Below are 26,857 nucleotides of genomic sequence, written 5' to 3'. Positions count from 1 at the left end.
CCGCCAAACAGAATAAAAAAAAAAAATTGTGTCCGAGACTTGGCATGGCAACCGAACAAAATCGCCCCGCGCTGAAAATGAGGAGACAAATGAGTATGAAAAATTAAATTTAAGGGGGGAAATGATAAATTTCTGTGTGTATAGGGGTTCTAATATGGGGTAATCTGGGGGATTAGAAAAGTGTTCGTTAAAATCTTAGAGGAGAAATAAATAACCTTTATTTCTCCTCGATGGTTAAAACGAGATTTGAATTGTAGTACGAAAAATTTAATTTGTTTCTAATTTGGAAAACAGATGGCAGCACCACCTGATACATAATATTTCTGATAAACACGCTATTATATTCCACGAAAAATTTCAACACCATTCACGTTATTCGGGGGTAAAAGGTTTTGAATTGCCTCGAATGGACAGTTTTTTTGAAATAATTTACTATAATGTAATTTCTTATAATGTAAACAAAACACACCAACATCCGGCTTAAAACGCTCAGGGGATAGCCGGGTATTTGAAGCCCTGTATAATCCTGCCGAAATCTGACAAACGGCTGTAAATTTCGACACAGCGGTGAAGCATCATTTACGCAACTGATCTAGTGAAATTTTAAGAAGTGCAGATATGTCTAAAAGTTCGGAATCTGAGCCTTTATATTCTAATCTTATTCCAAGTAATGATATGTTCATTCATCCTCAAAATATTTCTTCACAACCAACCTCCGATACTGCTTATGGACGAATTTTGCCAAAACAGAGAAACGAAAATAAGTTAGTAAACACAACACATGATGTACAATCCACCATGTTACAGTACAATCCAACCGATGCTAATTGTACATCCCAAAGTCAGCGGTTTAGCAACAAGCAAACTATCAAGAAATCAGATTTGGGTTCATCCTCTTTAATCACTCATGAACATTTACTTGGTAACTATACAGGCGTAAGTGATGACAAAATGTTAAGTGAAGTTTATGAAAACATGAATGATTTAAAAATTGCATCTGATGGAAGTGCCATAAATAGGCGTTTACACAATCTCCATTCACATTCCCCTGTATCATGCTCAGTTGTTTCTCGTGTTGAATGTCCTATATATGCTAATATTAGTGATACTTCTCGCAATGTACACTCTCGTGGATCTCAAGATCAAATTCATTCCAGAGACAAAGCATTTCTTCCATCAACAGATCAAGGAAAACCATTTGATCATGAATGTGTATCCCAAACATTAGAGAATATGAAAAAATGTGATAGTTCCATTCGCGCTGAGGAATCAACATCAAGCATGTCGTTTCCGGAAACATTTTATGATAAGTGCAAAGGCTATGCTGAAGATGTCGTTAAAGAATCCACATCTGAAGTTTCTAAAGATTTTAAAGATACTGAGGAAAAAGAAGGAGAGTCTCTGTTCAATTACGGAGATTTGAGTCAACTGAGTGAAGCTGAAAAAAAAGTTGTAGCTCTCATGCAAGAGATTGAAAATGAACTAGATAGCAAAGATGAATCAGAAAGCTTTGGTATGATCATATTTAGAATTTTTTTTAAATAATACTGTAAAAGTTTGTTATGATAAGAGCTTAAATAGTGGGGGAAAATGTCCTGATGATAGTCTTGTTAAAGCAATAAATATCTTCGATATTAGCTTGTTGACATCAGACACAGATTTAGGGCCATGTGTTGGAAGGGGAGACTTATTTTGTAAGTTTGGTGGATCATTCCCCCTATTTTATGGAACAGACCAATTTTTCCCCATGTTATTTGGTTTTCTGGAGGGGTGATCACCCCCTTTCCCTGGATTCACACCTGGTTGACAGTACAACTCACTCGTAATTGTGAGATTCTTGTTATAAAAGCAATAGCCTACTCGTTATATCAGACTTTTACTGCATATATTTTTATCTTGTATTCTGCAGCAGTCACTCTTACAATTGTAAGAATATGTATTAATACATGTAATTAATTCACACATAATACACTGACCTATTGCTAACCCAAAATCATTGCTTGAAGCTCACACTCAATAGCCAAGTTAGTTATAAATGCTGTTATCATGATGTTATCACCTCATCCAAACTGGTAGCTTCAAGAAAAATGCTGACATATTTAAAGTAGGGGGTGCTAAGCAGATTATAGCCCAGGACGGCAAATTTTAGGAATAGTTGGTCAAAAAAAATTAGACTAATGAGACTAATTAGACAAAACGAAATGCTAAATGATAATTTGACAAATTATCACCCAATTTGTATTTACATAAGATATATGAAAACAAAATTCTTATTAAACCTGAACTGAAATATTCTTACCAGCAAAAGCATTTATTAAAGAGATAGGTTTTCTATTTGGTTAATTTTCATAAGCGTGATCAGCGCCAACGTGGCAACTGTTTTTTCACACCAAAATTGGCAACCTTGATGGGCTAATACAGTGTTTGCTAGTTTTGGCAACCCTGTATGAAATATATATCATGTTGATTCCCTTCCCATCTTGATTCCCTTCATACATTAATTAACCTCATATTTTGTTAACTCAAATTTTTTTGTATAATTTCATCATAGTTTGCCGCTTTTCCTGCATATTTTGATTATTGCACGCCATAGGCGGAGATAGACGTGAAACTTAAAGGTCTGGGGGCACGGTCATTATTGCTGGGGGGCACGATGATGATGTCAATTCATATATACATTAGATCAGTCGACTCCATCTTTGACGCTGGGGGTGGAGGGGGCATGCCCATGTCACACACTACCGCATATTAGATTCATTTCATGTAATAAATTGAATTTTTTGTGCAATTGTATGTGTTCTTTGTTGGCCATCTTGAATTGGCCACTTTTGCGGCAGATTGCTTGGTGCAAAAAACAAGTCACCACGCTTATGGAAAATTAACCTTCTATTTTTCTAACATATATGTGAAAACTCAATATTAAATCTCATCAAACGGTGGATGGAAAAACTTATGTATTTCAGTTAAAAGCACTAAGGCATTAATGCAGTGGCTCTCTAAGTATGTGTTGTGGCTCTGAGTGCTCTTAATTGTTTCTGCTCATGTGATAAAAAAAAAGAGAACAAAAAAATTTAATTAATGTAAATATGGTAGTTACTTGAACAGTCGAATTATTTGTCTTCATATTCAGGCAAAACCGTAATGAGAGGGGCTAAAATCTAAGAAAATGACTGATGCAAACAGAATCACATAACTAAGTTTACTGTACTATTAGTTTGGCTTCCCCTCTCGTAAAATAACACACACACATTTTTCAAACGAAATTTTTGACTATGGCACCCTGTATTCAAAAGTTCCTTAGGTTTTTTAACACATAAATTTTTGAGAATTTCCTGAATGAATTTCTTGGACATTTGAATATTTAATTTGTTTCATTAGTGTAGATTTTGGTACTACTTTTGTTAGCATTCTTGAAATACTCTGTAGTTGATAATTGATCTTCCTTAGCTAGGTATTCTATGTTTTGCATTGTACATGTTTGTTTTTTTTTGCATACAGCTGACATTTTTCTTAGTTCTTTTCTTGAGGAATATTTTTGTTGAAATATAATTCTGTATGCGCCAGAGGTAAAGGGCACCATGTCATAAAAGCAGGGATGAATTAAGGCTGCTCGAGTCCCCAGGCACAGAAGAAAATACTGGGCCCCTTAAATTAGAAAAAAGGTGTAAAGAGTTAAAGTTGGGGTTTTTCGGGGCACTTTAGAAGTTTGGTCCCAGGGTGCACTCACCATTAAATCCACCTGTGGACAAAAGGGAAGAGCCATTTAAAGCTTTTCTCATTTTCAGTATGTCTTTCTATGGACCTCACTTGTTTTATAGAATGAATATCTCTTGTTATTTATTGAAATACCTATACCTATGTGTAGTGTAATGAAATTACTGCAATTGATAGCCCTATCTCAATGTTGACAAAAATGGACATAGCACCTTTTACCTCTGTCAGACCAGACAAGACCTGGGCTCTGTCCCTTCCGGAATAAAAGCACTTTACCCATGTGGGTTGGGTCATGCTGGGAAGCCCTTTACCTCCGGCAAACAGAGTTAGTATTTATGTTAAAAATAGCTTGTTTATGGTTGATTACATAGGTCTTTTCCTTATTATTTTTTATCTTTTGTAAAAATGTATTCGAAAATTCAGTTTCTTGGAGACAGAGCTAGACAGGCAGGTCTAGTGCCCCCCTGGGTGCAGGGACTGAGGGAGCAATTGAATTTCACTGTTTAAACGCTCCTTCAACATTACACAGGCGTTAAAATGTGTGGTTGCCCCCATGACCCTCCACATGGGGAGGTGGGGAATGACAGGGATCCAGACCTGGGGCCGGGATGATTCTCGTCATTTTTTTGTTTTTTCACACCATAAATTCACTATAAAGGGCCCATAAAAAGTCTGGTCTGGGGCCCCTTCTCCAGGATGTGGGAGCCATGGTTGCCCCGACTAACCAAGTATGTTGTTTTGTCACTGTTTAAGTAAGAGCATTGGATAACAACTTTAGTAATGCAGTCAAATGGTGGTTATCAAACTTTTGTCACCTGGCACAGGGTCATCTTAAGATCATAATGTGCCCCCGGGCCACGCGATTTTTCTGAGGCCCTATCAGTCAAATTCTCAAAAATTTCAAAATCTAATTTTTGTGAGGCCCCGAGCCTGGAGACAGCATTGACCCATGGCTCCCTTGTTCTGGTCAATGTCTCTCTGAGGCTCCCAACAATGGTCTAACAAAGAAAAAGAACTATAATCCTCAAAGCACCAAACCGGCACATACTAATATCGACAGCTCACCACGACGCCCCTGACAATGGTTGGTGACGCCCCTAGGAACCGCGATGCACACTTTGAGAACCATTCAGGTAGCATGATGTACCTTGTGGCATTCAGGATCTTCCTCTTAGGCCGGGATTACACTATAAAAGTTTTGTAAAGCTCTTTGATAGAACTGGAAAAATGCAACCAATAAGCGTACCGGTTCCATTCGAACAAATTCAACCAAGAGGCCTATAGGTTATTTTATAAAAGATCTTTTATCAAATTTTTAGTGTAATACAAGCCTTAGGCATGAGACAGCCAGGCCAGTGATCATCTCTGTGATCATATTTTATTAAAACAGTTATGGGACATTGGAGTAGTCAATTCATTGGATATCGCCGGTTGCTACCACAAATATCACCCATTGTTGCTAAAACTGCCGAAAATCATCAAAGTTCTTCAATAAGATCGCCAAGTTACGCAAAGAAAAAGGCTTAAACCTTTATTTAAACTCTATAACAAAATCTTGGAGCGAATCTACAGCCAATTCGAATGTAATAGGTGTGTTCAAATGAAACCTGTTTAAGTGAATTTATTAAGATGGGCAAAAAGAAAAAAACTCATGATGTGGCAGAATTAAATAAAGCAATCTGTAAGGAAGCCAGAACGCATCATAGACATTTCACTTATTTTTGAGGAGATAGCCGTCCATAACGATGTTTTTCCTAGATCATGGTCCCCCACAAGGGCGTAGCCAGGGGGGGGGGGGACTTGGGGGTCTGGTCCCCCCCTCGAAATGTGAGAAAATGACCGAAAAAAGGGAAAAAGATGGCCAAATCCATTGTTCTGTCACTTTGGTCCCCTCCCCCGAAATGAAAGTGGTCCCCCCCCCCCGAACGAAATTTCTGGCTACGCCCCTGGTCCCCCACCAGCTAAAGCAACACCTGCCCGTTGTTCTTTCATCGTTATGAAATGCCAAACAACAGACAGGGGATAGCCCTCAGGCATAAGGACTTGCATAATTGAAGAAGAAGAGAAAACAACATCATATGGAAAGGAACGCCGCCCTCTTAAGCCAGTTCCACACCTGCAGAATTCTGCAGCGCAAAATTCTGATTTGAGGTGTGTCTACACAAAATCGACTATTTAAATCGCCCGCGCTGTGCTAGTCACACCTCAAAACCGGCAGAATCTGCGGAGTTCTGCTCGTGTGGATCCGGCTTTAATTACGCGACCAGCTGCAGCCAGAAGCGAACATGGAGAGACTGCACTGATAACTCCAGTCAAAGATGTGTGGTGGTTGTCGAAGATGAAAAAGAAGACCGTGATCACGTGATAGGCGAATGATCACACTTTTCAGTTGGTCACACTTTTCCCACATCCTGGAGCAGGACTTTGACGGGCCCCCAAGACAAACTTTTCACGGGCAAGTGAATTTCACAGTGAATTTATAGCATGAAAAAACAAAAAAATGATAGTAATTGTCCTGGGCCCTGTCAGCCCCGCCCTTGTAGGCGCCATGCATGAGAGACACGTGGATCTAGGGCTATAATAGCAGTTATAGCTACAGCAACGGCTGAGGAGTGAATTTTACGTTCTTATTTTTTTTGATATATATATTTGACTAGATTCATTGAGATGCCGTTCTAACGGGAAACCGCAGCAATGAAGCTTTCCTTTGTCAATTTTCGAATTTTTCTTGCAAGTTTTTCACTTTTAGACACCTTTAAACAACAGTCTTGTATAAATATTTTCAGAAGCTCCAGAAAAACTTTTAGGAGGATTTTTTAAACGTTTATTTAACACGTACAACTTATTTTGTTCCGATACGGGAATTATTACCTCAACAGTGTTTTCCAGAAAAACTAGGAAAGAGACCGCGAATACCGAGAGCCGACTGCAGTTTTAACGGAAATTGAACTATCTGGTACACCACCCCAGCAATGGGTGTCAGAGATGTCACTGTACTCTAATTTACCTGGGTATTCAAAAAATCTGGGTCCCTTTGGAGTGAAAGTGAGTGCCTCTCGAAAAAAATTATCTTGAAGTATCCCCCTTCCCCCATAATTCACTGGTATATCTATGAATTTTTTCCAGCATGCCCCAGGTCTTTGATTACCTGCTTATATCTCTTCGTTGAGACAGAGCAGTGGGCCATGTTCTGGGTAGGAGAAGAAAGTATCTCTGTGAATCAAATAAATAATTCATTTCTAAAAACATGTTCTATCCAAAGGTTCATTTACTTTTATTGTCTACTAGTAGGAAAAGCCTCTGAGAATTGAACATGTAGAATTTAGCACATGTAATAAATCTAAAACAAATATAAAGTCCATCCCGCTTATAACGTTCCAATTCAGAACATTTTTCCATTTAGTACAACAACAACTTATTTTCGGCGTCCCAACTCTAAATAATTCTCATTAAGATTTCCTGTTTAAAGTATTTTCCTGCTTACAACGTTTTTTATATGAATTTTTTGAAAAACGTTATAAGCAGGATCCACTGTAATTATAAAAGTTAGAGGCGCACATTTATATATACTAATAGATTGATTTATTAATTCCCTTCTGTGTGTGTGATTGATTTTCCATTTTTTTTAAAAAAAATCTTAGCTCTTTCAATAATATCTTCTGATTAAATTTAAAGCAAATGAGATCCTCTCTCTATCTCAGACACTTATCTTCCGATTCTCTATTCATATAAATACTTCTGATGCGATTTCCTGGTAGAATGACTTTATTTCCCCTTCCTGATGGTCCACCACTCTGATCTGCCGCCATTTAACTGCCAAATATTTTCACACCTGAATATGGGAGCTATGTCAGATTTGTGTTGGTGAAACTCAAATGTGTTTGTGTGCCCAACATTCAGCGTGTTTCGTGTTCAGTAGGTGGTGCCATCTGTCTAGGGCTGCAACTAGTTACTTTCTAAATGGAGCAAAATCGCCCCCCGCCCCAAGAAAATTAAAATATTGGGGAAAATATATAGTATTATACTATGTTAACTCGAAATTCTTTTTGAGCGACCCACAATTTCTGTGGAAGAAATCCTTCTGCCCCTCCAAAAGCCGATTCTGCTACCAGTGATTTTCGCGGTGCGAAACGGTGACTACCACATAGCTAGATGACAAAACTGGTTATTTAAGGTAGAGTTTTTAGTTTTCTTTTTTTCTGAACGATCTCTCGGAAAACGTTTTACACTTTGAACAGGCGTTCCAGATCCTTTACGATTTTTCAAAATTTGAAAGTTCTGGACACGGCGCCTCATTAAGGGAAGCAGCTAAATACAGGGTGGGCAAAAAGTCCGTAGAAACTTATAATTTAAATTTCATTTTTTTTTATTTAATTTTATTAAAAATAATAAAATGGTTTGCAGGTTTAGCATCGCTTGGTCACGGGAAATTTGTTAAGACGGGGGAAAAAACCCTCAAAAATAGCCACTAGGGGGCGCTGGTACGAGCGACTTCGGTGGAAATATGCAAATGAGATGGTTGTAAGAACTTGCGCTCCTAATCCACCGTTGTAAACCGTGTGAGTGAATTTGCTGCACTCTGCCGTTGCTGGATTTGTGACTCGCCTGCAATGTGTTATCAGTTGTGGTGGTGGTGGTGGTCATGTTGAACACATATTGCTGTAATAAACGATTTCGAGACATTCTGTTCGTTATTTGCGTATCTTTTCTTTGACTTGTGTACCTCAGCGTCACCTATCGGCTGTTTTTTGTTTCCTCCCGTCTTAAAAAAATTCCCGTGACTTAGCGGTGCTAAATCTGCAGTTTTTTATTTCGGTTATTTTTCCGGTTTTTATGATTTAAAGTTTCTACGGACTTTTTGCCCACCCTGTATCGTCAACAACCCGCTTGTATATCAATACAATATAGTATACAAAGTAGTAAAACCACTTTTTCAAGGTCGCGCGATCGTGATGGACTGAAAAGAAGAAAAAAAAGAAAGGGGGGAAAAAAACCAAATTTTTATACGTCCTTTTCCGAAATTCCGGGTTAGCGACAGATGCCATGAAAAAATTCAATCAAGTGTCAAAGAAATAAAGTTGTGCTTACGCACACAAATAATTTAAAGTTAGTTGTTGCGGCTGGAATCAGTGAAGTCAGTTAGTGAATCTTTTTTTGTAAATCTAAAAGAAATGTTGAAAAATAGTAAGTTTTTTTAGTTTCTGTTTTGAATTAATTTTCAAAAAAATGAAGCCAAAATTAAAAATTAGCCATAGCTGAAAAGACATTAAACAATCAGTAAAATAATTCATAGAAATTAATTATTGATAGTTAATGTAATCAATTACAGAAAAAAAAACCAGAATTTTCTAACAGATAAAAAAGTATTATCCAAGGGTGTGCGGGAATTAAGAAAGGTTGGGAACTGCTGATGTAAAGACTACACAATAGGGCTTATAGGCGTACGCAGTATCTTCTCGGGGTGGGGGGGGGGGGTGGTGATTAAAATTTCTTCTTTGAGGGGAGGTAACGTTTTTTGCTGCAAAATAACACTATAATCTCGGCTCGGGGGTTAGAGCCCTAAACCCTTCCCCCTTTGCGTGCGCCAGTGTAGGCTGCACTTGTGTCTATTAAAGTGTAATATTTCAGGTAGATCTCTCTCTCGATGAAAAAAAAAGACCGGGATCGGCTTGTTCAGCGGATGTTTCCCTACTGCTACCGCTACCGGCAGCAGTATAATATGAAACAATGATACTACAGTAGTACATTGCCGGTATGCTAATTTCGCAAATGCACCGCTTTCCGCGATTACACGATTTCAGCCAATCACGTCTCTTTTTGGTTTACGATAATTCCCAATACTTTAATATCGTAAGATCTGTTGTGCTTTCGGTCACAAGGTGGCTTCCTTATGTAATCACTCGAATGTATTCTAAAATATTAACACGCTGTTATGCCAAACAAACATTCTTTATTTTAATTCGCGTAAGGGAAGGATTAAAATTCCACACATGGTTGATGATAGCGAGTGATGAGTGGTATTAAATTTCGAAAAAAAAAATTTCACTAAAAGTATATGCTTTTGGTGACAGTTTTAGGACCTTTTTCGTCAGCCGAGTTAGTGTAGGTGATAGTGTATCGGACAGCGAACCTGAAGACGAAGGTTCGAATCCAGTTCGCGAAAGTTATTTTTTAAGTCCTCGTCCGAAAATGATTTAAACATTTTTATTCTTTTTGCTGATGCAATACATTTTACAATATATTTTACGGACTCTTAAAATACAAGTACTGTAAATTAGTTAAATATTATAACAAAAGCATGCAGAAGAAATTAAGACCAATAATGTTATAAAAAAACGTATAGTTGTCTTTTAGTGTCTTTTCTTTTCCTAAGTTCCAATTTTTAAATATTTTATAGCTGTTTACGACTAATTAACGTGCATAATATATATATATATTTATACAATAATTTTTCTGTTTATTTTTAGTCGATTTGCTATCGAAAAATGCATTGGTAAATTGGATCAAAATATTTTACCAAAATTTGAAAAGATTTTCGTGATCTGCGCCTTTAGCTGTTCGAATATTTTAGTTTGTACCGAATTTATAATGAATTTTATTTTGCCGAATCTTAAAACTTTGGTACATAATAAATCAATTAAATATTATAACAAAAAATATGTAGAAAAAATTATCAAGACCAATAATAATTCTCTAAAAAATGTAATTCCTTTTAGCATGCTTTACTCTTCTGAAGTTCTGATATTTAAATATATGTTTAAATATTTTATAGTTGTTTGCGATTATTAACATGCACGATATATTTTTTCATACTATAATTTATCAGTTTATTTTTAGTCGATTTACTATCGAAAAATGCATTGATTTAATTGGAGAAATTTTTTACTAAAATTTACAAGGATTTTCTATCACATTTTCAGAAATTTGAAGTCGTTATCCTCCTTTAACTGTTTGAATATTTAAGTTTGCTTTCAATGCATAAATTTGTTGGTTTAAAAAATAAAATCGTTTTTATTGAAAATGGTGCGATTGCACATTTGAAATGCCTCGCGGAACATCTGGAAATGTCTACCTTATTTGCACCACTGTTCCGCGATCAGATACGAAATGATGATATCGTAGAGTTACGCAAATTATCGTAGAGGCTGAAGCAACGTGATTGGCTGTGTGGAAAAAAATACGAAAAAAAATCGTGTAATCGCGGAATAGCGGTGCATTTGCGAAATATGCTGCTGGCATAGTAGTGGTATAATTAGGAGGAGGATGACCCTATAAATAGTATTTTATAAGGATATTAACGTAATATATTTTTCCTTAACTTAGCCGTCCAGAATTAGAAAAAAATAATCCCGAAAACAAGAATTAAGATAATATTTTCTCAACTTATAAATCACCATGATTTTACTATGAATTTAAATACAATATTCATGTCAAATGTTTGTCGGACTAAATTTTTTTTCCGTGCAATATGCGATATTTATTAGTTGATGTCCCATATTTATGATACCGCATTTTCTCGTGAAAATATGGTCAGGATATAACGAAAAGTCGATAAAATATCTTTCCTTTTAATTTGAGAATATTTTATCAGTTTTATGAATAAAGTTCATAAATAAACTTTTACTTTCTTAAAATAACAATTGACATTTTTCTCATTACACGCGCTCCCCCCCCCCCCGTCACACATTTGCAGCAGTCCATCCTCGCACGTGCAACGTATAATATAATTGTTTGAATAATATAAACAATGGCATGTTCATTTTAATACTCTTTTAAATGAATCAAAATTAACATTAAACTGATAAATAATTAAAATGCCGATTGACTTGATGGCATAATGGAAAATTTTTGAAGGATAATTGAAATATTTTTTTCCTTTTCCGGAAAAACATCCTGTGGTTGGCTATGGTTTCTAGCTTGTTTATGTTTACATCTTTTCGGGTGGCGTAGTTGCATGGTATTTCTAGTTAATTTGAAGATATGATGTTCCTAATAGCATCTAAGAGTATGTGATTTGAATGCTCTTCAGATTTTTGTTTTAAATGTTAAAGTGAAACGTACTTAGATGTCCCCATGCTTACAAGCAATGCGACCATGATGGAAAGTAAGTTGATATTTGCATATCATTTATGGTTGCTAAAAATATATTTCGTGGTGATGGACCTGTTGTAAACATGGTTCTCAAAGGCTAGGTCGAGGGTTATTCTAGGTCTATAGGTCATGACCCGTGATTCTCAACCTGCGGGGCGCGGCTTGTTCAGGGGACGTGCTAAAATGAAAAGGGGAAAACGAAGCCATAAACAACCCCCCCCCCCCCTGCCGCAAAAAAATTGTTAACCCAATTGCTAAAATTTTAATTTAAAAAAAATTCTGAAATTTATTTTTTTAATTTAAAAGATGTTATTTTTATTCCTACAGTTGAGCTATACAGTTGGGGTATAAAGTCCATTGGCTTTGAAATAATCCCACTTAAAATGTCAGTTTTTAAAGTTCCTGCCATTATAATAAATTGGGTTTATCTGTTATCAAGACATCCTGCTTATGAAATCATTTCTAATTAAGTCCCCAGAGGTGCAGTATAGGCTTTCAGCATGGGCGTAAACTTGTATCTTGCCCATGGACCCCTCCCAATATTTTTTGAATCCTCCCAATATTTACATTTTACAAAATTTTTATACGTATGAATATTAAAAAATTGAAGTTATTAAAAATTCAACAACAAATTATTGGCTTCTTAAAGTCTGTCTCGCAGAACAAGAAAACTATTGAACATTGTGAACAAACTTTTCACAAGAAGGCTTTCAGAGCGTTCATTCTGCCCATAGGCAGACATAGACTTGAAAGTCTGGGGGGGATGGGACGGGCACGATGATGTCAGTTTATATATACACATATACATTAGATCAGTCGGTTGACTGCACCTTTGATGCTGGGGTGAGGGGGGGGGGCGTATGTCAGCCCATGATTCTGCTGTTGAGTTCCTTGCAGCAAATATTGCTACCAGTACCTTTGCACAGCTGTGTCTGAAGAGTGTAGGTGGTGGCCTATTGCTCAATATCACCAATCAACTTCATACATCCTGATGATGTGGCCTCGTTTGAAGTCATCCAGTTGGGGATAGGTCCTTGGCAACGTCGTAAAAGAATTATTGTTCTGTCATCGAGGAAATTCATTGCTAACAATGAGAGAAAAGATAAACTGTTTGCAATTATTACCTGGTTTCCCCAAAGCAGAATATGCCAAAATGTGACGTATGTTGCAGAACAATCTGGAAGAATTTTAAGAAAAGTGTAGAAAACGCTATTATGTATATGTAAATTTTTACTGCAGAACATTTTCAGTCAGCTGAGGGTTTGTTTCAGAACAATGCAAAACATTCTGCTTTGGGGCCTGGTTTATGAGATTCCAGTTGTGCAGTAGAAACACTCGCTATGTACAAAGTTAACACTTATTGGCTGTGAAAATTTAATCATCTGCAAACTTGATGTGAAAGAATCTGTATGTGAAATTTTGAGATCAGATTATTTTTTAGGGGTGCTTCATTTTTTTTTTTGCAAAAGAGTAAATTAGAAAGAACAAACCATAAGTTTCATTGTGGGAGCACCATTGCCTTCTTCCATTTAACACTTTTAGTTATCAGGGGTATTTCCAGCCAAAATTTGAGTCCGATTTCCAGACACTTCACAAAATTCCTGATCTGAAAAATGGACCCTTCATAAAAATATGGATCTGAAAAACGAATTAAAAATTAATGAAACCATAAATTTGGTGTTTCATTTCTTTTGTGATAAATTAACTAGGTTATTTTGCTTCCCACAAAATTAATGACTTTTTTCACAAAAATAAGAAACATTTTCACAAAAACGACCCTATAAAAAAAGTGCATGGACCTTTGGCTATGCTCATGGAGAGCTTGGATCAGATTCTTTGTGTAGAAAGAAACCAAAGAATGGTATGTTGAGTGTTGCAACAATAAATAATTTAACATTTGGGCTCATGTGTCAGAATTATGTTTAGGAGGAGGAGACGTGATTTGGTGTAACTTATTCAGTGTATGTAGGTAAAGGTATGTTGTAAATGGTATAGTTTTAAGAGGTGCACCCTAAATCAGAAACACTCTGGCAAAGTGGTGTATATTTCGATGAGAGTAATTTTAATGATGTGAGTCTACTGCTCACTCCGGTGTGGAGGAAAAAGGAGATAAAGCCAATATTTGCACCTTGGAAAACCAACTTCAGCTGACATGTAACCGAATGAAAAAAAAAATCCATCAAACTAAACAAAAATGAACTTCATGCTGCTTCATTAATCCCCTTCCTTGAAAAAAAATTTGGTTTCATTTGTGCTCAGTTAAATAAATTACCTTTCAGTTGTAAGACTGGAACAAATTTATAAAAATATATCAACTTTCAGTCAGACATTTACAAAGCTTGTTACATTTGTAAATGTCAAATGTTTGTTATAGCTACACTTATAAAATAATATTACAAGTATAGAGCAAATCTAGCAGAACTGAGAAGTTTGTTTTATCTGAGGTTTGGTGAAGTTCAATTTGCTATAGCAGGATTTGACAGTATAATGTTATTATGGGTTTTATTAGATATATACATATTTATTTTTCATTCATACACAATCAGACGAAAATACGAAGACACAGTGTACGACTAAATACAAAACGCTAAAAAAGAAAACAGAAGGAAACAAAGAAAAATTAACATAGGCCTACTTCTTTTATACATGCATATTTAGTGTTTCAAATGTTTTTTCCTTTTTCATATGGATTAATAGTTAAATACTCTAAAAAATTGACTTTTTAATTTGAAAATTTTATTAATTTTGAATAAATACGTGTATTATACATTATTTTGATGTTCTGAAGAATATGTTTAGATAAATATTATCTATGCTTATATAGGCACATGTCTAGCTTGTGCTGAAAAAGTGACAGGAGCTGGCCAAGCATGTCAAGCAATGGGAAATTTATACCACACATCTTGTTTCATTTGTTGTTCTTGTGGTAAGAATAATTGTTTAATATTGATTAGTTGACCATTCACAATTTTGCATTTATAAAACATATTTTCATCTCAGAAATTCTAATTATTTTTGAACTCATAGGCTATGTTTCGAGCATTAAAAAAAACTGATACATCTTTTGAAAACTAAAAATAAGTTATAGACAGATAAGTGGGATTCCTATACCCATAAGAGTGAAGTCACACAGAGAAAATATAATGTTAGATTTAAATATATCTTGGATTTGCATAGAAGCTCGAATTGGAATTTCAGATGATTTTTCAAAATACATGAATGCAAACATGAGCTAAAGCAGTGTTTCTTAAAGTAGGCTATATATCGTGTCTAGATTCTTGAGTCGTAAAATTTTTCATTGATGAATCATTTAGTTTGTGTTCTTTTCAGGCCGTCCTTTGAAAGGCAAAGCTTTTTATAATGTTCAAAACAAGGTGTATTGTGAAGAAGACTATTTAGTGAGTATAATTTTTTTTGATTTAAACAAAAACATTTCCAATGACATTTCTGTTGAAATTCTTTTTTTTTCTTGTCATAATTTTCAAAAATTTCTCTCGAGACCTATACCCGGAAACAGATGAAATATTGGTAGGCCTATACAGCCACTCCATGACTTATTAAGAAGTTATATTTCGAGCATCAGTCTCAAATCATTTGCAAACTGGAATCATGCCAGACAAAAAAATCACTAATTTGAGATCAGAAATTGGGACAGTCTCGCTCAAAATTAAATGTAGGCTACATCCTAAGTTGAAGAAATATAATGTAGTAATTCATTTATTCCTAGTTTATAAGGCTAGTTAATGAGATTTATTTTCCAAGTTTTATTGGAATCTTAAGTTTTTGAAGATATTACTTGTTTTCCAAAAAGTGAATTTTTCCCTATATTTCACAGATTTTTGCTCACTAGATGGGCGAGCAAAACGTGCGCTCTGACCTGCAAAAAATATTTTAATGAAATATTTTCAACAGACGATTTCATTTTTTTAATTTTAACATTTTCTAATTATTTTAATATTTGAACTATTTTCAAAGACACATAGCTATTAAAATAATGATCAATTTTTATATCAGTTCCCATTTGTTTGAATACTTACTATAAAATTCCATATTCCTTAATATTTACATTTTAAAGGCCATTTCATATGTTAAAATTTTATTATTTCTGTTCATTTAGTATTCTGGCTTTCAGCAGACTGCAGAAAAATGTGCTGCATGTGGGCATTTAATTATGGAAATGGTATGTAAGAATTTGTTTTCATTGATATATTAAAAGAATACATCATAAATGTAATATTAATTTTCAACCAATCCTCAAAATTTTTTTTTACATTGAACTTGTAAAAAAGTGGTCTAGCTTATTGTTTCACTATTCATTACGGTGCTTAAAGAAAGATGTTTTCTCTCACTTGGTGGGAAAGAAAACCCATCTTGAAAACAGAACCACAGCTGAGAGAACAGCTTCATGCAGGAAGGAAACAAATTTTCTGCAATTCTTTTGGACTGGGTTATGTAAAAGACATTTTATGCAAATGGAATCTCTCTCCAAAAGCAGGGGTCATATGAAAGGGGGTGAGGTATTTCAAGGGTGGTGCCAGCCTTATCTAACCTTATCTTATGCCAGCTGGAGCCTGGCATAAAAGTTTAGTAATGGTATGGCCCCTGTTGTGATCTGGCAACACTCCTAACCAATTTGCATATCAAAAATGAGCATGTGTGGCTAGTGCCATACCCACCTGAAGTATACATATTGTTGCAAGTCAAGAATGTGATCGCTATTACTTCTGCTTAGCTATGTAGCCTATACACTTGTTATCATTTTATTCTAATGTTAATCATGTAATAAATTCTAGTGAGTTACCAGCATGGTCTTGTGCTGTGTTTTGATCTTTCCCCCACTACATTTGTGGTGACGTAAATGTTATCGAATCAACAGAATTTCTACAACATGGAAAAACTTTCGTTCACACCATCGGTTGAAAATGCAGATTTTCGCTCAACTTTGTGATCATCGATGTCTTCTCATCCAAATGTGGTTTGTTGATCTACAATCGTTCAAGTGAATGGAATTCGTGATTTAGTTTGCAATGTTCAGATCGCCGAAGTTTTGATGTTGAACTGACAATTTTGATGCATTTTGGCTGTGCTTTCCTGGAATGTTTCGGACGCTGGTATGCATTTAGAATGGATCTCTATTATTTTTTTGGAATATATTTAGGTAATTATATTATATACTTTATTTTTAGTTTTACTAATTTTTCCAAATTGTGTTTATGCCAAAATTTATTTTTTTTAGAATTTCTGTAAATTTTGTTTCCCATTCCCTTGAAATGGCTGATGTCGGATCGATTCAGAAATTTGACATTTCCGATCCAAATTCTTTCAAACTTTATGCTGAGAAACTAAAATTTTTTCTTGAGGCAAATTACGTAGATGATCTGGGTAAGAAGCATGCCACTCTGTTTGCTATTTGTGGCATTAACACCTTGGGCATTATTCAGATCTTAGTTTCTCTGAGAAAGATCTCGGATGTCTCTTTTGATGAAATTTTAAGCTAGCTCCAAAATTATTTTTGTCCGAAATCATCTGAAATTTTAACATTTCATAAATGAGTTGAGAGTAAACATTAAAATGTTAATGCTTATGTTACTGAACTGCATAAACTTACAGAGGAGTGTAATTTTGGGGATGTCCCCCCCCCCAAACACTTGAGGGGACTAATTTGTCTGTCACAAAGGACACACACATCGATGTTAAAAAAAACTCTTAGCCAAGTATAAATTGACTTTAGAAACTGTGCAGATGTGGCCAAAACCGCAGCTTTTCAGTCTGGGCATATGCATTTTCAGAATTTATCCGAGGCTGCCGATTGTGTCGATCATGTCAGACCCAATCGCAAAGAGAAAAATTAATTAAAAAAAAATTCATCTGGGAATAGGGACCGGGGGTTTGAAAGAAAAATCGGAAAAACTGGTTTGTTTCGGTTGCAGCAATCATAATCGATCAGATTGTCAATTCCGAACAGCGGTATGTCATTCCTGTGGCATTAAAGGTCACATAAAAAAGTGCCGAAAAAATCAAAACGGGGGGGGGGGTCACGTCATACTAATGAAGTCGAAGTTCAGGGGGAGTATGCGAACTCATTAAAAAACTGTAATTCTCCTTTTAAGCAAAATATATCCATTAATGTTGAGGGTAAAAAATTACAAATCGGGGTATGATTCGGGAAGTTGTTATTCCATTATTTAAAATCATACCTTTAAGAACCTTTTTCTGAAATCCAAAAGACCCATACTTCGTAAAACAACCATAAGGTTGAGAGATTTTCAAAAAAAATTGTATTTCCTTCATCGAAAAATGTGAGGTTGAAGTTGAGTATAGTTTTCGCCGGGGGAAACTTCAATTGCTAGTTTCAAAATTTCATTGCACTAATATGGGATTTTTGTGGTTTAACCCGCTATGTACATAGCGTATTTTTTTAAGGAAGTACCGTTTTGAAATAAAAAGAAAACAAGTTGAAAACAAAACAAAACTTTCCTTAATAATTTTTTTTACATGAAAGCCCTGTACCTTAATCTACTTCTCAACATAATTTCCACCAATATTAAGGCATTTATTGTATTGTACAACCAGCTTTTGAACCCCATCCTCATAAAAGTCTTTAAAGACTTAGAAACTTCTACTGAAATTGGCAACAATAATAATTCAAAATGGCGACGGGATCAGGATCGAACATTTTTCCAAATTATGAACGAAGAAAATAGAGTAATTTAATCAACCGTGCACTCGAATATAAAAAGTAAGACAACTTGTATATAAAAATGGCTAGAATAGGACTGTTTTCTGCCGGGGGTCTATGGGTAATGTTACACATGAACATTTGTGCGGCTATCTTTAAAAACTCTAACCCATTTCCGTACCATTCCATCACTCGTAATGTTTCTTCCATACACTTCACTGATCTCGCAATGAATTTCAGCTGCTTTCATGCCTTTAGCACTAAGAAAACGAATCACAGTGCATATTTCACAGTTGGAGGCATTTTAAATACTCACAAACAAACTTAAACATGGTCGAATGCTTCCTTAATGGCGTCTGTGGTTTGCCAGCAGATGTAGGTACACAGCGCACGTGTGTGGAATGCTGACTGCAGTGGCAGAATTTCAAAGCGGTACTTACTAAAAAAAACATGCCTTGTATTTGTTTCGATGGCATAAATGAGATAAAAGGGAGATTAATTGATTAAGTACTTTTCAAGTACAAAGATATTCTTGAGGAAGGTCTAGGCATCTACACAGGCCCTCCAGTTTCTTTACCTCTCAATTCAGATTTTCCGCCCATTTTCTTTAAATCTTGTAATGTGCCTTTAGCAATGCAACCCAAAATTGAAGATGCTTTAAATAAGCTTTTCAAAGATAGGTTTATCGAGGAAATTTTTTCAAATCCTAAATGGTCGACTCCTATGATGCTTTTCAATCCTTAAAACTTCTGATATCAGAGGATGTGCTCGTCTCTTTTGATGAGAAACTACTCGTCACCTTGGTATGTGATGCCTCTCCATTTGGTGTTGGGACATACTGAATCACGTTTTTCCTGATGGTCATGAAGCTCCCATTGCCTTCGCTTCTTGAACATTCTCACCTAGAGAGAGAAAATATGCTGATTGCTAATGAAGCATTGGGCATTATTTTTTGAGTTAAAAAATTTCACTTTTTTTATATGGATGTCAGTTTTCTATAATTACAGATCATAAACCTCTATTAGGGATTTTCACAAAGGATAAACCTACCAGCAGGTGAGGATCTATGGCAAGCAAAATGTGAATATGATAATATTGCATTTAATAAATCCGTTGAAAATTACTTGTATCAATGTTTTTGATTAAATAACAAATTCAAGAAAACTTCGACTAAAGAAAAAGGAAAAACCATACATTTTTTTTTCAAAAAAAGTTGGGACAGAGGAAACCATGACTACTGTGGAAAATGTGGGACATATGGTCACCCTATCTACAGTGTGGGAAAAAATCACCCCTCCCAACAGTGAGTTCTAGATTCGCTCCTGCCTACCAGAGATATTATATCGCCTCATATGCTACAGTGGTACATTTTATTGAATGCAATATGACTTCTCGTATTCATAGGCCAGGAAAAAAAATTCAAAATGCAGATTCCCTTAGTTAGATTACCCTGAGAAATCAGAAATCTCTTAGTGTTCCCCCTCTGAAGTCCTTTTCACTGAGGAATTAGACCCTCCTTTACATGCTAAAGAAATATCTAAAATGACTTTACATCATGGGCGGAGATACGGGGTGTGGGGGGCAATGCCCCCCCACCCAGCGTCAAAGGTGGAGTCGACTGATCTAATGTATATATGAATTGACATCATCATCGTGCCCCCCCAGCAATAATGGCCGTGTCCCCAGACTTCCAGGTCTATCTCCGCCTATGCTTCCAGTACTATCAAGAGTACTCAATTGGGTTCTAAGGGGTTGGCCAAATGAAAAATCAGATTTTAAATTTCAGAATTTTTTTTCAAAAAAGAATGAATTGTCTGTCCATAGAAATTGTCTTTTGTGGGGCAACTGCATGGTCATACCAGTCTCCGGGAGATTCTGTGTGTTGCATGCCTTGCATCTTTGTCATCCAGGAATAGAGAGCATGAAAGCGCTCACTCGTTCCTATGTATAGCAGCAAGGAAGTGATGACAACGACCATTTCATAAAGCGTTGCAGTTCTGTCAACAGACTCATTATTTCCCTCCAAAAGCTCCTGTACATCCATGGGAGATTCCAAGCAAACCATGGACTCGTTTACACATGAGCTTTGTATGAAGAAACCTGACGTTGGCCTAGTGTGCCAATGGGTACATGCGATGAGGCATGGAATTCTGTTTCCACCAAAATTATCATCCGATCCTTCAAAAAGTTTTACATCAACAATGCAATGGACGGAACTAAAGATGATATTCTGTTTGAAAGTGACACTGGCGATGAGATAGACAGCCCAGATGAAGATAAAAACGAAGATGCCGCACCCCTTATGATTTGATGGATTACGATGAGCTTGGAGACTCAGAAGAAACGGATTAAAAAGTTTGAATCATTTTCTATTGTAAATTTCCGCAAGCTATTCATTTTGCATGAAAATATAAGAATTTTTTTTCTCTGAAATGCACAGATTTTTTTGGGTCGGCTTATACACGGGTTTTCAATTTATTGCGGTTTTGGTGGTCCTGAAGTGAGGGGGGTCGGCTTATACACGAGTATATATGGTACATTGTCGAGAGTTGAAAAAGATCACTATTACTTCTGCTTAACTATGTAGCCTAATCTAATAATTAATCTATGTAGTTTAATCTAATGTTAATCATGTAAAAAATTCTAGTCAATTACCAGCATGGCCTTGCTGTGTTTAGATCTTTCCTCCACTACATTCCCCCCCCCCCCATATTAACTAGTGAAGTGAAACGAGAAGAAGAGCATTACACTATAACAACAGTAGGCAACCCATTGATCACGACCCTTATATTTCAATCAGTTGCTGAACGTTTTTTTCTGTTGATTCTTAGAAAATGATCATAATATAGATTTATTGAAGGTATAAATTGGAAAGATATTAGCATATTTGGCTATATTCACATTAAAAGTAAGAGACAATTTTTTGGTGAAAATTGTCAAACACAGTTATATAACCAAACTTCAAGAGACCAAAAATTTGGTTTGCTATATTGGATTTGCTGATATCATCTTATTATGATATGGTAAGGGGCCACAAATTTTATTTATTTCCAGAGGTTTGCTATAAAAGAACTGTACGTAACAAGACAAAATAGCAGGGACTTGCTTCATACATGAGATTGCCTTTGGTAAACAATAACATCAAGTAGCTCACCACTATCTCGCAATTTACTTGAGTCTGTGACCATTATTTTATTAATCTTACTGGTGAAAGATGTTCAGATATGCTGGTAAACACAATAACTGTCATACTTTGTAAATTTATCACTTTTCCTGGGCAACGCACGATATTTATGGTAGTTTCACATAAAACTAGGTATAACTGTAGCAATTCATTCATTGATAATTATATTTGTTTCTATATAGAGTGAAAGTTTGCTATAATGATAAATCTCTATACAAAAATATTCTTTCAAATCTTATTTGGAATTGTCTTTAATCTGATGTTAAACTCTTCTCACAACGCAATGATATCCTTTTCTAATATAAATATCTTTGCAAAGACATTTTATACGTTAAAGTTAATTTTTTTTACTTTAATAACTGTGCAACCTCTTACAATATGAATGATATATCTGAGATTTACACATTATTTGGATACTTTTTTCCAATTGTAAGCTGCCTCTAGAATCAACGTTAGCTAGTAATTTGCGTCCAAAGGACCTGAGTAATCTCTGGTATAGAACCTTTACAGTGATTGAAAAAATTTTAAACTGTTCAAGTAATTATATACATATTATTGATTCTGTAGATACTACAAGCCATGGGACAGTCGTATCATCCTGGTTGTTTCAGATGCAATGTCTGTAACGAGTGTTTAGATGGTGTAAAATTTACTGTTGATATGGACAACAAAGTTTATTGTGTAGAAGACTATCACAAGTAAGACAGCATGAATTACTAACTTATCTCATTTAGTAATAGAAGTAGCCATAAATATGTTTAGTTCTTGGTAGGTAGAAAAATTATTTGGCACAGAGTAACAGCTAATGTTGCTAATTATTAAACATAATTTACATTTGGCTGCAGCTTTTAATATCCAAGGTGAGATCAAAGGGTTGGAATGTACATTATACAATAAAGTAATCTCTTTGGGACTGAATACACTGCTTTCAGTGATTTTGCCACTGATTGAATGCCTTCAGATAAATGGCATTTGACAGGGTGTTCCATGCAGCGTCTGAACTTTCTTGAATTTCTTATGAAGTAAAAAATCCAGATACTTTGAACTATTCCAGCACATATTGAAAAGTCACAAATATCCAGATGAGATGAACAGGAAGGATGGAGTACAGCAGCAATATTGCTTCTTTACTTAAAAAAACAATATATATATATATATATATATATATAACAATCATCCAAAATTTCAATTTTAAAACCAGTTTGGGGAATAGTTGTTTTATTGCTTTTTAATTTGTTTTAACTATAGATTACACTTTAAATCATGTTTTTGGGACATTTAAATTAAAATGTTTATAGAAAGTCAAAAACACTTTTGTCATGACTATTACTGAAATAATTATTGAAATTATTTGCTTGTTTTAGGATTTATGCTCCAAAATGTGTAGCATGTGGAAATCCCATAACACCTGTGGAGGTATTTATTGCTTATATTTAGTTCCATTACTATTACCATACTTCACTACTTAAAGAAAAAATGGGTCGTCTCCGAAAGTTCTTGTTTTTTTATGATTATCATTGATCATTTTTGTCGCACCACAGTAATTTCCTGCACACCAGGGCTAATTAGACCGGGACCCCCCAAAGCAGAATGTGCCAAAATCTGCGACATACGTCGCAGAACAATTAGCGCTGCTGCAGAACAATTTGGAAGAATTTAAGAAAAAGAGCAAAAAAACACTATTACATGTATGGGAGTTTTTATTGCAGAACATTTCCAGTCAGAAGGGCTTGTCGCAGAACAGTGCTAAATATTCTGCTTTGGGGCCGGGACCTACAATTTATTGCAGATTCTGAACGGCAGACTTGTTTTTTTATACTCGTCGAGAGGTTGGTGCGCTAACCCCTTGATGGGAGACTCCCTGCGGTAGCAATTTTTTCTGCGGTCATGTCGCCGTTTCAGTTGTACCTCTGTGTCAGGAAAGTTTTCTGACAAGGGGTCGAACCGGGTATCGAACTCGTGACACCTCTAAACATCCTTTGGTACTTTAGGCAAGTATTTTATCGACCTGGGCAACCGCACCCTTTATGATTATCAAACAAATTTAATTTCAATGCAATCTATTTCAACTTTTATGATTAGTTTCTTATTGATTTCTGGGCTTTTCCAGCATCTGGTATTACATTCTGTACAATGGCTATTCAGCCCCTCTAACTTGTTCAGCATTTGAAATTTTTTGTCAGGCAATATCATAGAATGGAGAGTAAAGCACTGGCAAGTGTTGATACTGCTACAAATCTATTACAATAAATCATAAATGTCCAGTCAAGAAACTATTGATATACATATATCAGTGTTTTCTTACTTTTTCATTTTTTTTGCCCTTATAAAATAAATTTAATAGAAACTGTCATTTCGTACAAAATGAGCTTGGTGGCCAACGGGCTACAATGTTTATTGCAGTATTAGATGTGCTACTTAATTATAGGTTCTTTTCATTTTAATACGAATTTATATACGAGAATTGAATTCTCATTTAATCTCTGGAATTTTATGTGGCCTATCAAAATTAAATTGCGCTCACAATAGTCATTTTTGATTTGCAAACATTACTGACACAATATAGTCAGACTGGTTGGCTCTGAGTGGTTAGGGAGCTAGCCCCTGACTGTGCAGGTCTGGGTTTGAATCCCAGCTCAGGAATGGATGTCCAAAAACATTTAACACTAACAAATTCCCTAGACAGATCATAGATTGCTTGGGAATATGTGAGGATCACATTATTTATTTAATTTTTGATAAGTTAAATATCTTTTTGAGTTGAAGTTTTCATGTAGCTGCAGAACCTTTAATGTTATAGGGTTGGTTTAATAAATGAAACTAAATCCTAACTCATAGTTTTATGTGGATGCTGAACATTACACTAATCAAGATTTAACTGTATTTAGCTATACTTTGTTAAATATAAAAAATTCTATCAAATCTTATTATAAATAGTCTTTGAATTATCATATGATGTGATGAGATTTCAGCTTTTATATCCTGTGATGGTGGTTTTTAGAAATGTTGATATTTATCAGATTCCTGAAACTCCATACACAGACGTGCCAACTTTTGAATTCCGGAAATCCTGAGATTCTCCCGAGGGCGCCCCCCCCCCAGCACTCACAGACTCGATCAAAAAAAAAAAAAAATAATGAAATAATATAATGGGCAAAAAAAAATTATAAGATTGTAGTTGGCCGCCACTGTGAAGTCTGGGCCTGACGTTCAGAGTATGTTGCTCGATGTTAAGGAGTTAAATAACAGTATGGAATTTAAATCTTTATATGGTGGGGTGCAGTAGCCTAGGTTGATAAGATACCTGCCTACTTTGCCCAAGGATGTTCAGAGATGTTGAGAGTTCAATATCCAATTAGTCAGTGTCTTTCCTAACTCGGAAGTATGCTGTGACAACAAGTCCTCTGACAGAGGAGCTCAGCACACCAACACCTTGGTAAGTATGTTAAAGAAAAATTTGCAGAATGTTACTGTTTGATTTTACTTGTTTAAAAAGTTTATCTTTCGTTATGGTGGCCTTTTCACAATGTTTTTTTGGCGTTACAGTCGAACCTCTTGATAACTGATGCCATTTAACCAAAGTTTTTTGTCCACTAACAGGGAGTGTCTATTAATATATAGGGAAATACATTGGGGGGGGGGCTATTTTCACACATTTCAAAAGTATCCATTAAACATTTAAAGGACAGACATTTTTCTAAAACCCATAGAAAATAATGCAAACAGGTGGGGGACGCCATGCCAGAAAGAGTAAACAGGAGGTGTCCACTAACGTGGACTGCTCATTATGGAGGTTCTATTGTATTTTTTTTTAAATTTTCTGCTGAGTTTTTATATGGTAGAAATCAACTAATAATTATCGTATTTATATTGTCATACTCTATCTTTCAGATAAGAAATTTATGAATGTCTTTTGTTTAATTTAATTTCATTATAATTTTAGGGTACAGATGAAACTGTAAGAGTAGTTTCTATGGACAAAGATTTTCATATTGATTGCTATATATGTGAGGTAATATGGAAGTACTTATCAGGAAAACTTTTTCAAAAATGTTTGTTTCAAATTCATTATTAAAAAATTTGCTTACTTCTTCATATATCAAAAGCACTTTATGAACTTTTGAAGATTGTTTGAGTGTTTCAAAGTATTTAAACGGAAGTCATCTTAAATATTTTTTAGCAAACTTTTTCGATCCAAATAAAGCTTTCTGGTGATATGCCTTACCCTTTGCGGTCGATGGTGCCACAGTGGCAGCATTCGCAAGTTGACTTAGAAGTCTGTGCCGCCATTACGTCATTCATGATTGCCTAGCGAGCAGCACAGCGAACAAGGCTAGCAGTGATGGCAACTCATGGGAAATTTCCCATATTCTTGGGAAAATTTGTCCAAGTGGGAAATTTTGAGAGTTCGTCAAACAAAAGAATTTTTTGAAAAAAATAAAGAAATTAATGCAGTGCAATACTTTTTTATTGTAAAATACTTGATTATGTATTTTCGCCACTAGATGGCTGCACATATTTTGGAATGCGTTGGGAAAATTTAAGTCAAAAGGGAAATTTTGCTGAAAGAGTTACCATCACTGGAGGCTAGCGATAATGAAAGAAAACTATCCACCCGATGCCATATGCAAATGTTTGGGTCAACTTACAGATATCAATGTTTGTTGACCTCTTTGGAGGGGAGAGATTTCCGGGCAGTCAGTTTCGAATGAGCTCTCGAGAAACATTGAAATCAGTAAAAAGCAACCATTCTCCACGTCACACGTTATTTTATGATCAAAAAGTACTGTATATATCATAAAATTTGTGTTCAAAATTTAAAGGAATAAACAGTGTAATTCCCAAAATGGAGGGGTTTAGGAATGATTCTCAAGATAATGAGAGTAGTGATGATGGATTGGAAGTATATAATGAAAATATGAACAATTCAATGTATGATTCAGTACGTGACAATGAAAGTGACAGTAGTGATGATTACATAGTTCCTCCTAAGACATGGAATTTACTAAGAATTGACAGTGACATGGAGAATAGTGAAGGTGATGAACATTTAGAACAAATAGAGGACAAGTAAAAGTGATGGATGGGAGGACATAACAGAAAAAGACGATTTGCCTTTTAGTTTCACGTTCAAAACTTCTCCGTGAATCGTAGGACCACAAATATCTCAAAATATAACAAGATCATTG

At 35.4% G+C, this 26,857-nt stretch overlaps 2 protein-coding genes across 3 annotated transcripts in view; one reads left to right on the top strand and one right to left on the bottom strand.

Annotated features, from left to right (window-relative positions):
* The first annotated feature begins 359 nt into the window (after positions 1-359).
* Positions 360-26,857, top strand: part of LOC149080085 (uncharacterized) — a 32,470-nt gene continuing 5,972 nt past the window's right edge. The window contains exons 1-7 of one of the 2 annotated variants that reach the window (XM_089239058.1): positions 360-1,513; positions 14,630-14,731; positions 15,136-15,203; positions 15,923-15,985; positions 22,236-22,366; positions 23,033-23,084; positions 25,612-25,680. In XM_089239058.1, the coding sequence (XP_089095184.1) occupies positions 619-1,513; positions 14,630-14,731; positions 15,136-15,203; positions 15,923-15,985; positions 22,236-22,366; positions 23,033-23,084; positions 25,612-25,680 (1,380 nt within the window). In that variant the 5' untranslated portion in view covers positions 360-618. Of the gene's footprint in view, positions 1,514-14,629; positions 14,732-15,135; positions 15,204-15,922; positions 15,986-22,235; positions 22,367-23,032; positions 23,085-25,611; positions 25,721-26,857 lie in introns of both variants that reach the window. The other variant, XM_089239059.1, reaches the window with a different exon arrangement.
* The window catches only part of LOC149080084 (zinc finger TRAF-type-containing protein 1 homolog), a 39,520-nt gene continuing 31,156 nt past the window's right edge, over positions 18,494-26,857 (bottom strand). The window contains exon 6 of the mRNA XM_089239060.1: positions 18,494-19,386. Within this exon, the coding sequence (XP_089095186.1) occupies positions 19,273-19,386 (114 nt within the window). The 3' untranslated portion in view covers positions 18,494-19,272. The remainder of the gene's footprint in view (positions 19,387-26,857) is intronic.

This window comes from Pholcus phalangioides, unplaced genomic scaffold, assembly GCF_987345545.1.
Source record: "Pholcus phalangioides strain wild (caught in Gottingen) unplaced genomic scaffold, Ppha-v1.0 ptg000011l_1, whole genome shotgun sequence".
NCBI classification, from domain to species: domain Eukaryota; kingdom Metazoa; phylum Arthropoda; class Arachnida; order Araneae; family Pholcidae; genus Pholcus; species Pholcus phalangioides.
This window is presented reverse-complemented; position numbering and strand designations above follow the sequence as displayed.